The 10838-nt window shown below is 46.9% G+C and overlaps 1 protein-coding gene across 1 annotated transcript in view; it reads right to left on the bottom strand.

The window, feature by feature from the left end:
- Positions 1-1736: 1736 nt before the first annotated feature.
- The window catches only part of SNTA1 (syntrophin alpha 1), a 185796-nt gene continuing 176694 nt past the window's right edge, over positions 1737-10838 (bottom strand). The window contains exon 8 of the mRNA XM_029611787.1: positions 1737-3047. Coding sequence (XP_029467647.1) covers positions 2955-3047 — 93 coding nt within the window. The 3' untranslated portion in view covers positions 1737-2954. The remainder of the gene's footprint in view (positions 3048-10838) is intronic.

Below are 10838 nucleotides of genomic sequence, written 5' to 3'. Positions count from 1 at the left end.
CCACAACCTAAACTCTCCATGGCTCTCCTCAACAATAAGAATCCACGCCCCCATCTTAAAGCTCAGATCATCTAACCATATGCTACTAGATGTTGCACCTGCAAAATTCACACACCTCATGGAAACCAGATAATGTGCTTTCTTCTCTGTTGGACCACTCTTATGGAACAGCCTACCAAAAACAGTAAGATGTCTCAGAGAAAGAACTTTCTTCAAAAAAGCTCTAAAAACTTTCCTCTTCAAGAGAGCATTCCCGAACCAAGATGACAATGGACTACCCTCAACTTGTCCCCCCTGCAGGGGAAACTATCTAGTCTTCTACTCCCCTCTCCTATGACCCCCCTGGCATCTCTGATCCCACTTCCTTGCCTTTTGTCCTCCCCCACCCTCCATGATCTGCATTGCCTTTCCTTCCTCTCTATTGTCTATATATGTTTCATTTTGTACCCTGCTCTGAACATAGGAAGGGTGGGCAGTAAGTGCTTTTAAATAAATAAATAAATGAGGGAGTGATAGATGCCTGGAATTATCTACAGCAGAGGAAAGCAAATTAAAGCAACAGACTGCATGCTTGGGACACAAATAAGGAAGTGAAGTTTTCCCATTTGCCCTGTCACTCAGTAGACAGGGCAAATGGGAAAACTGTGTGGAGCAAGAAGTCCTGATCTGCTATCACCTGCTCTGTTACTTTGTCATGTTACCTCTCGCAGACTGTGGCCAGTAGCCAAAATATTCACATGGCCTGTCAAGAAGACCTTACCTCTTTCTGCAGACTACAAATTCACTAATTAAGCTCCTTCTCTTCATTCAGGCCTGATCCATCAGTTGAGATGCAACCACTCAACACATGATATAATTAATTCACAGGGTTGGAATAAAAGAATTACTCAAATAAATAATAACAATTAGTGCTTAATAGCTGAAAGTTAGGAAAATTGAAAGAAGTACTCCAAATATCAGCTTTACCATTATTTACTATGGCTGACTGCAGCCCCTTTTATCAGTAGGCTAATAAAGCACTCACTGAGGGAAGAGCCTTCCAGCTGTAAGGGAAGAAATGTGGAGGATGTCTACTGAACGAAAAAATGAGAAAATGAATAAAAATAAGTATTTGCTATCATGTACAGTACACTTTAGCATCTAAAATGCTGTACATTTTGCTTTTACAATCAATATACAGTAGGAAGTGAGACCGTTTTTATTAATCTCATTAAGTTCTTTCTAAATGAGGAATTTGGCAAAAGCAAGATTGGAATCTGTATTATAATTTAGCCGGGACACCTGATGCAACATCCCTGACTTTCGTGATGTGTCCTACAATCTTTCATGTACATATTGCAAACAGTACCTTGGGGTAATACTCATCCGAAAGATGGCACCAACTGCAGTATAATGCTCCCTGCACCACGCTGAGACACTGGACCAGTACAGACTCAAGGGAAGCGTGTCCCTAGCACCACACTGAAGCACTGGTTCAGAAGGAAGTGTGTCCCCCAGAACTATTCTGGGCATCAGTACAGTACTATTTGGGGTAGAAGACTGTCCCCTACTGAGCTCCAGTTTTTCATCTGAGGACTGGCCAGACCCAACCCTACTTCGTTGATGAAATCCAATGGAGCAAAGCCAGTGGCAGGGATGGCTATAGGCCATATAAAACCAGGAAGGGGATTTTGTTTCCATCTGAAGTGTCTTCTGAAGGACCTACTGCTCACAAAGATTCATTCTTGCCGATTCCCTTCTGTGAAACGTTTAAAATATTTATTTCACAAAATATGTTATAGAGAAAATATCATGCATGGATTTTTGCTTCATAAACCTGAATTTCCGCCCCTCCCCCCTTCACAAATTAAACCAAGAAAATAATCAACATGGCTTAGAAAAGAATAAAAATAATTCAACAGCACTTAATTGAAAATTCTTTTCTTAAAATTTTGTTTCTAAATAGTTAAAATGAATAACATATATATATATCTTTTAATACTTTTTAGTAAATATTTGTATAATAATACAAGGTCAACTTATAGGGCCCTATCCAGTGAGGGATCTCTGCCACTCTGTGGCTGTGAGGGACATGCTTACAGAATATAAATCTTTAATATATCTTATAAGGTTCTTTTTAAATCAATATTGGAAGTCTTTGAAGTCATTAAATGGTCTAAATGTTAAATCAACCACAGAAGTCCAATCTTAAGATTCCATGCAATGAATAGCCAAGGCATCATGAAAGAGGATGCCGGTGCACTGCCTTGTCAGTCAGAAGGGGGATGACAGGGTGTGGGGGGAAGAGGGAGTTCATGGCTAGGTGACAGTGCAGCAAATGTCATCTTAAATTTGACATTGACAGTGCATTATCAAACTTAACTCACAAGGCTGACTCAGAGCCCACCAAGCGAGCTGGTGATGGTGTTGACCCTTCCAAATCTCAATGGACTTGCAGGGAAAGACAAATACAGGCTGTAGTGTGGTCTGTGTGGCAACAGTGTCAGATCGCTGGATCAGCAGTAACAATTACAGAAGGGTTCTTATAAATATCAACACTGCTAAAAATCTTTGCAGGCAAAATCTCATCATGTAAGGCACTAAAGTGATGGGGATCTGACCTGGTTGGTTACTCTGGGCTTTTTGCCATGATTGTTTCAAGCGTAACTGGGCAGGAAACCCCATCATCATCATCCGTCCAGCAACAGTGAAAGAAGTCCTATAGAATCAACACTGGCATAAACCAAGATGTCTGGGGATATGATTGCCTTTTGCAGTCAGTAGAAAACTCTTGATACAGATTTTGTTCAGTGGTAGATTTTCCTAGAGGTCTAGTGGTTTTCATGAGCTCTTTTATTCTTTTTGCTTTTCTTCAATAGGGTGCTTTCTCCAGTATTAAGCAAAGCTTAGTGCACGGATGGTTTTCTTGGATTTTCATCCTCTGAAGCCTCTCGCTGCACAGGCTTTGGGGTCTCCTAGGCCAGAAGCCCAAGTCGTGTCACTTTGGCTGACAGGAATGAGTGGACGATGAACACAATGGTTTTGGGGCAAGAATGAAGGTCCAATTGCTGCAATAAAGTAAAAAAGTTGGATTTTAAAGAACAGTAGTTTTGACTATTTAGCAGAAGCGACATTGCCTAAATTGCTGGTCTCAAATTGATCTGCTACCCTTCAGTGCAGCCACTCTATTTATTACAGTTTTACCCTCTATTAACTCCCTCAATAATCACTGTACAACTTGATAATCTGCCACATACCACAGAGTGTTTGCTGCCTTTATATATTTATGGGACCTGTCCTGGACTGGCCAGTGTGGAGACAGGATGCTGGGCTTGGACCTTGATCTGACCCAGCATGGCATTTTTCTATTCTTATATTTCACCTCCTCTCCACACAATAGTTCTCTCATGTTCTGTATTACCAGTTCAGTTTCTAGTTTAATACTCCTCTCATGTTTACCCTGCCATTAAGGACCTTTTGTGCCAATCCATCCCATGCAAGCTTGAATTATGTCACTGCTCTGGCTGCTGTACTGCTGCTGGGTATCTGTTCCAGGTGTCCACCACCCCTGCTCAGTGAGAAAAATTCTCACATTCCTTCTGAGCCTCCCTCCCTTCATTTGACATTGCCTTGTTCTTCAGTTTCTCATTGCATGGGAAATGCTACAGTTTGTGCCTTCTTGAAGTCTGCTAAATATTTGAATGCTTCTCTCATATCTTCCCTTTCCCTCCTTTCTTCTAGAGATTACATTTTTACCTCCTTTAATTTCTCTTCCCCCCTTTTTTTATATCCCCCTCCCAACTCAGGCCCAACCATAGCAGCAGCAGCAGTCCTCAGCTAGGGTCCACAAACAGCAGCTCCCTCTAGATGTGGACTTAAAGTATGGCCTTAAGGTGCCACCACTGACTGATAGCTAAGACTTTCTTCCCCTAGGGCAGTGGGTAATAACTTTACATCATCGAGAGACACAAACGGGTCTGGTTTTCATATTATGCATGAGACTAATTTACAAACAATTGTGGCAATGGTAATGCAAATCTTTCTCATTAGAGATATCCTGAAAATTCGACCCATCTGCAGTCCTTGATGACTGCAAGTGAATGCCACTGCCCTAGCGGACATAAACGCTGCCTCCGCAGCACAGCCAGCCCAGGGAGCAGAGGTCTGGCATGAAAATCAAACCAAGGGGTCTGCCACATTGGTAGTGCACAGTAGGGATGTGCATTTGTTAGAAACAAAATAGGAAACAACAACATTTCCTGTTTCGTTCTCAAAACAAAATGACTGAAAATCCAATGAAACTTCATTGGTTTTCACGTTTTGTTTTGAAAACTCCCTGCCCCTCTCAAAAAAGTCAACGGGGCCAACAAAGTAAATAAAGCCGAAGCCCAAAGCATGGGCCTCAGCCCATGCCCAAGCTCAACATCGGTGCCTCAGCCTAGGCATAGACCCGAGGAGCAACACAGGAGCTGTGGCCTCTGCTCGAGCATGACATTGGGGTCTCAGCCTAGGCCCAGGCCTGACACCAGGGCCTCAGCCAAGACCCGAGCAAAGGCCAAGGCTCCAAATATTTTTCTGGGGTCAGGAAACCTCCCAACTCTCACCTACCTTATCTGTTTGGAGATCCTACATTGTGGCCCAGACACAGGCTCGACGCCGTACACCAAAACGGCGCCCTCCACTGAAGAAGGCACCGGAATTAACTCCATTGCGTCTCCAGCAGACACCGTCATTTTAAAGAAGAAGAGGACGACACATACGAGGCCTTGGCTCCAGGCCGGGTCCCAAGGCCCAGGCCTTGGGACCCGGCCTCCGGGGCAGGCCCCAGAGTTGGCCTATCCTTAGGTCTGACCTCTTGTCCTGTCCCTGACATCAGGCCTTGGTGTAGGCCGAGCTCCCAGCCTCCAACCTAGGCCCCAGTGTCAGTCCTAGGCTGAGGCATTGGGGCCAGGCCTGAAAGCATGGGCTTTGTATAGGGCCTAGGCCATGGCAATGTACTTCAGTCTAGACCTATGCAAGGCCGAGGCTTTGGCCTGGGCAGCGGATCCCCCTGAGACCAGGTAAATGGGGGCTGGAGAGAGTCCTGGCCCCATCATTTCTCCAGGAGGGTGGAATGGGTGGTGTGGCAGGAGGCTCCATTTCTTTTTATGTTTATTTTATTTTGTAAACTACAAAAAAAAAACCCCAACAAAATAAATATTAAATGACATGAAATTCGTGAAAAACACACCCCAATTACAAAATTAAACAAAAACACATTATTTTCTTCCAACACATCCCTAGGGCCGGAGATTCAGAATTATGCGAGGGCGTAGATTTGTGCGCGCAACCCAGCGCGCACAAATCTACGCCCGATTTTATAACATGCGCGCGCAGCTGCGTGCAAGTTATAAAATCCAGGGTCGGCGCACGCAAAGGAGTGCATACTTGTGCACCTTGCGCGTGCCGAGCCCTAGGGGAGCCCCGATGGCTTTCCCCGCTCACTCCTAGGCCGCTCCGAAATCGGAGCAGCCTCGCAGAGTACTTTCCTTCCGCTCCCCCCCCCCACCTTCCCCTATCTAACCCGCCCCCAGCCCTACCTAAATCCCGCCCCCTACTTTTGTTGTCCTACGTAACTTGTGCGTGCCGGCCAGCTGCCGGCGGCGATTTCCCTGGCATGGCCACCGTGCCAGAGGCCTAGGTCCCGCTCCCGGATTGGCGCCCCGTCCATACCCCCACCCCCTTCCCGTCCCTTTTTCAAAGCCCCGGGACATAGGCTCGGCGCGCACAGGAGGGGTTTTAAAGGGTTACGTGCAAACCCTTTGAAAATCCGCCCCCTAGTGTGCAGCACTATAACTGAGCTACTGTGCTGATCCCTCCATGTTTACCTATTAAAGAATATCCATGTTTGGCTTATAATGCAGACCATCTGCTCCTTATCTGTGGAAGTGGTCCCTACAATTTGACAAAGTACTCAAAGTAAGGCTGGTTATCAACACAGTGACAGTCGCACATTATGCTATTCATAAATTGTTGTATATGGACCTAGTTTGTAAGCTCAGTACTAAAATTCAGTTATATAAGCTCCCTTGAACCTTGCAATCTGCTAGTGGGCAGTTCTTGGTTGTTACATCACTGCATTAGTTTAAGATTCACATTGAACATGCTTTACCATTAGAAATAAAGATATTAGCATTTTTAGGAAGAAAGTTAAGGCCTATTATTTTAGGGAAGCTTTTAAGTCTTTGGGGTTTTTTTTAGTGTTTTATATGGTCTGTATTTGTTTATGAATTTTATGTATGTTATCCTGCAATCCACACTGAACAAAGAAATGGTGCAGAATACCAGAATGTTTAAATCAATCAATACCAATACCTCACTTTATGCAACTTAGTATCCTTTTAACTTTCCAAACTACTTTGTCACACTGACTGGCTACCCTGAGGTCATCAGACACTAGAGTGATTACTTCCTCACCCCAAAAGTTATTTTTCTATTTGGCTACTGCTAGTTTTAACCCTCCAAAATGGTGTGTGGCTTTTGGATTTCTACACCCCAAAATGAATGATTTGCTTTTTTGGGGTTAAAGAGGAAAATTGGTTCTTACCTGCTAATTTTCATTCCTGGATCAGTCCAAACAAGTGAGTTATGCATCCCTACCAGCAGATGGAGGCAGAGAACAAAACCTTGAGGCACTGCTACATAACTGAGAGTGCCATCTGCATTCCCTCAGTATTGAACTGTACCCAAGCTGATGAATTAGAAATTATGAAAACCCCTCTAGGGCAAACAGGTAAAGCAGGGCTGGAAACCCCCTATGATCTCCAGAAACCACACAAAATTAATTAGAAAGATTCAACTATACTACAATGACTATCAGGAAACAGTCTTTCAGCAGCAACGGGGAGGTTCTCTGGATTGATCTGTGGTATTACAGGAACAAAAATTAGCAGGTAAGAACCAATTTTCCTTTCCTGTACATACCCAGATCAGACCAGAAAAGTGGGATGTACCCAAGCACCCCTAGACTGGATGGGAACCCGAAAGACCCGGGTGCAACACACCCTCAGCAAAAGACACTTCTTGTTCGGTGCGCCCGTCCAAATGGTAATGTCTGGTGAAAGTGTGAAGCGAAGACCACACCGCCGCTCTGCAAATCGCCTGAGGAGAAAGAAGTTGACACTCTGCCCAAGAAGCTGCCTGCACCCTGGTAGAATGCACTTTCAGCCCCTCTGGAACCTTACGACCCTTACAAATATAAGTAGAGCAAATAGCCTCCCTAAGCAACCGTGCAATTGTGGCCTTCGAGGCCTTATCACCTTTATTCGCTCCTCCAAACAACACAAAAGATGATCTGAACGCCGAATAGAATTTGTGACCTTCCGATAACGCAATATAACCCGGCGTACATCCAACAGATGCAGTTCCCTCTCCTGAGGGGAATCCCTGGACCACTCTGGGAACGCTGGAAGATCTACAGTCTGTTTGGCATGGAAAGAAGACACCACCTTTGGTAAAAAGGAGGGAACTGTTCACAACAACCCCATCATTAGAAATATGCAAAAAGAGGTCTCTGCATGACAGCGCCTGCAACCCTGAAATTCGCCTGGCTGAACAAATTGCCACCAGAGAAACTGTCTTTAAGGTCAGGTCCTTCAATGTCGCCCTTCTCAAGGGCTCAAAGGGCGGTCCCCAAAGAACCAAACTGAGGCTCCAATCGGGACATAATTTCCACACTGGCGAATGCAAATACTTCACTCCTTTCAGAAACTAAACCACAACAGGATAGGAGGCTATCCACCTCCCTCACACCTTGCCCCTAAAGGAACCCAAAGCAGACACCTGTATTCATAGCAAATTATAGGCCAATCCCTGCAAAAAGGACAAAATGTGGGGCACCTCCAACGAAAGGGGATCTAGCCAGTGCTGCAGACACCAGGACTCAAAGACCCTCCAGACTCTGGCATAAGCTACCGAGGTCAAGGGTCTCCTTACCTGGAGAAGGTAGAAATCACCTGCTCTGAATAGCCCTTCAGACGCAAGTGTGCCTCTGAAAAGCCAAGCTGTGAGACAAAAGTGATCCTCCCAATCCGAAAATATGGGTCCCTCTCATAGCAAACGAGGCAGATGTGCCAATCTGAGGGGTCCCTAGACTGTGAGATACACGAGATCCACGAATGAAGGGTGATGCGGCCACTCTGGCGTCACCAGCACCACCTATCTTAGATGAGAGTCTATGCACCAAAAAATGCGTCTGATGAAGGGCCATGGGGAAACATATACAGTAGGATCCTTGTCAGCCAAGGGCACACCAAGACATCCAGGCCTACCGCACTGACCTCTCTTCTGCGACTGATAAACCTTGTCATCTTTGCGTTGGCCCGCATCACCAACAGATTCAGTTGAGGTTCGCCCCATCTGGCACAGATGTGATCCCAAGCTTCTGGGGACAATTCCCATTCCCCCAGGTCCAACTGCTGCCTGCTGAGGAAATCCACATGCACATTGCCCACACCTGCGACATGAGACGCTGCTATCCCTTCCAGATGAAGCTCCGCCCAGGCAAACAACTGTTGAGCTTATAGTGCCACCGCATGGCTCTTCGTCCCCCCTTGGCGGTTGACGTATGCCACTGTCATTGCATTGTCTGAAAATTCCTAGACCATCCTGCCTTTGATCCAGGGGAGAAACACCTCCAACGCTTGTCGAACCGCCCATGTTTCCAGACAGTGACCACAGGCTCTGGGCCGATTGCCCCAGGCACATCGCACCCCAACCTTGAAGACTGGCATCTGTGGTCACTACCACCCAGTCCAGGGTCTCCAGATCTATATTCTTCTCCAGGTTGGGACGCGATAGACACCATTACAGACTGGATCTGGACTCTTTTAGGAAAGGTAAAGGCAGATGATACTCCTCTGACACAGGATTCCACCGGATAAAAGCGCACTGTGCAATGGTCTCATGTGCGCGAATGCCCACAGGACCAGACCAACATGAAGGCCATGGACCCCAGAACCTGCAAACAGTCCCAAACCGTTGGCACTGAAAGTCAAAGCAGCCAAGCCACCTGCAATTTGGTCATCCTGTCAGAGGTCAAAGACACTCTGCCCCTCTGGGTATCAAAAAGCACCCCCAGATACTCCAGTGGCTGAGAGGGAACCAAGTGACTCTTTGCCAAATGTAACATCCAACCATCACCCGTAAGGTGACCATAACTCTCTGGATCGTCCTCTGACACTCTTCCTCTGTCTTTGCTCGAATCAGCCAGTCATCCAAATACGGATGGACCAACACTCCTTCTCTGCGAAGGGCTGCTGCCACCACTACCATCACCTTTGTGAAGGTCTGAGGTGCCATGGCCAACCCGAAGAGGATGGCCCGAAACTGAAAATGTTGGCCCAACACCTTGAAATGCAGAAACCTTTGATGGTACCCCTCCATCAGGTCTGACGATGCCAACTACTCTCCTCTGCGGACCACCGCCATTACTGTCCTTAACGTTCCCATCTGAAAATGCAGCACTCTCAGAGCTATGTTTACCTTTTGCAAGACCAGGATGTGCTGACATGCGCCTTCCTTCTTTGGCACTACAAAGGAAATGGTATACCTTCCTCGTTCCTGTTCCTCTTTTGGAACAGGAATGATAGCATTGAGGTGGAACAGCTCTGCAGAGTCCCCTGAACAGTCTTTCGCTTTTTACGGGAGGCAACGTGGGACTCCAGAAAGGCTTCCCTGACAGGACAAGAAAATTCTAGTACGTAACCATCATAAACCACTTCTAACCCAGCAGTCAGAGGTCATCCTGGCTCACTCCTCGTAAATGCTGGCTAATCTGCCCCCTACCGCTTCAACAGAAGAATGACTGAAGTTGGCCTCCTGGTGACAATTTTCTACCACTGGCCCCTTGGCCGGTACCATCCCTGGCAGGTCTGCGGATTCCTCGAAAGGACTGCTGACGTCCTGCAGACTGCTTAGTCCCCGCTCTGGAGGCGGACTTGCAGAATGGAACCTACGCGAATCCCAAAACCGGAACCGAAGTGGAAAAAACTTCTTGCCGGACTTTCGGTCCTCTGGAACTTATTTCCCTTGGACTCTCCCAAAGTCTTCATCAGTTGATCCAAATTGTAGCGTCCGGTCTCAGACTGCTTTGATCTCTGTGCCTCACCTTTCTTCCTTCTCTCTCCTCAAGCCTTGGGAAGATGACTGCTGCCACGTGTTCATGCCACTCTCTCCGGCGTCCCCGGAACAGCAACGGCGATGGTGTTCGCCATGATTTTCCTGAGGGCCTCCTAGGGCGCGCACGCCACCCACGTCTTTATCCACGTCATGGCAGGAACCTCGGGGGCGTCCCCTTCGAGTGACGTCATCACATCCTGGTATTTAGCCTGCCCTTCGTTTGCTAACAATCTGAGTTTGCAAGGATTGGATTGGAATACCTTCGGTCTAAGCTGCTCTGCCACTTCCAGCTGCCGCAGGAAGCTATCTCTGCTCTTCGGGGTATTCTTTGCTAACCTGGGTATCCGCTCCTCGGGGGCCCTTATGCTGTCTTTCAGGTACCTATCTGGGATATCTGGTACTCGCTCCTCGAGGGCCTGCTCTCCCTACTCTGGTGCCTACTATTTCTGCCTGCCAGGATCTTCATCAACACAGCTATCTACTTCAGTGAGTACTAACCCTGTCAATCTGTCTCACCTTCAGCTTCAGCGCTGGGAGTCTTCATCCGGGACCTTCCTCGGCTATCCTGCATTGCCTATCATCTACTCGAGTGTGGGACTGGTCTCCTCTGCTGAGGACCCCTGGACTACTTCAACTGGGTTACCTCATTGCTGTCCGCTCCTCGGACAGTACCATCAAGCTGTACAATAAATACAACTTCT

This window comes from Rhinatrema bivittatum, chromosome 8, assembly GCF_901001135.1.
Source record: "Rhinatrema bivittatum chromosome 8, aRhiBiv1.1, whole genome shotgun sequence".
NCBI lineage: Eukaryota > Metazoa > Chordata > Amphibia > Gymnophiona > Rhinatrematidae > Rhinatrema > Rhinatrema bivittatum.
The sequence above is the reverse complement of the archived record's forward strand: the minus strand, read 5'-3'. Positions and strand labels throughout refer to the sequence as shown.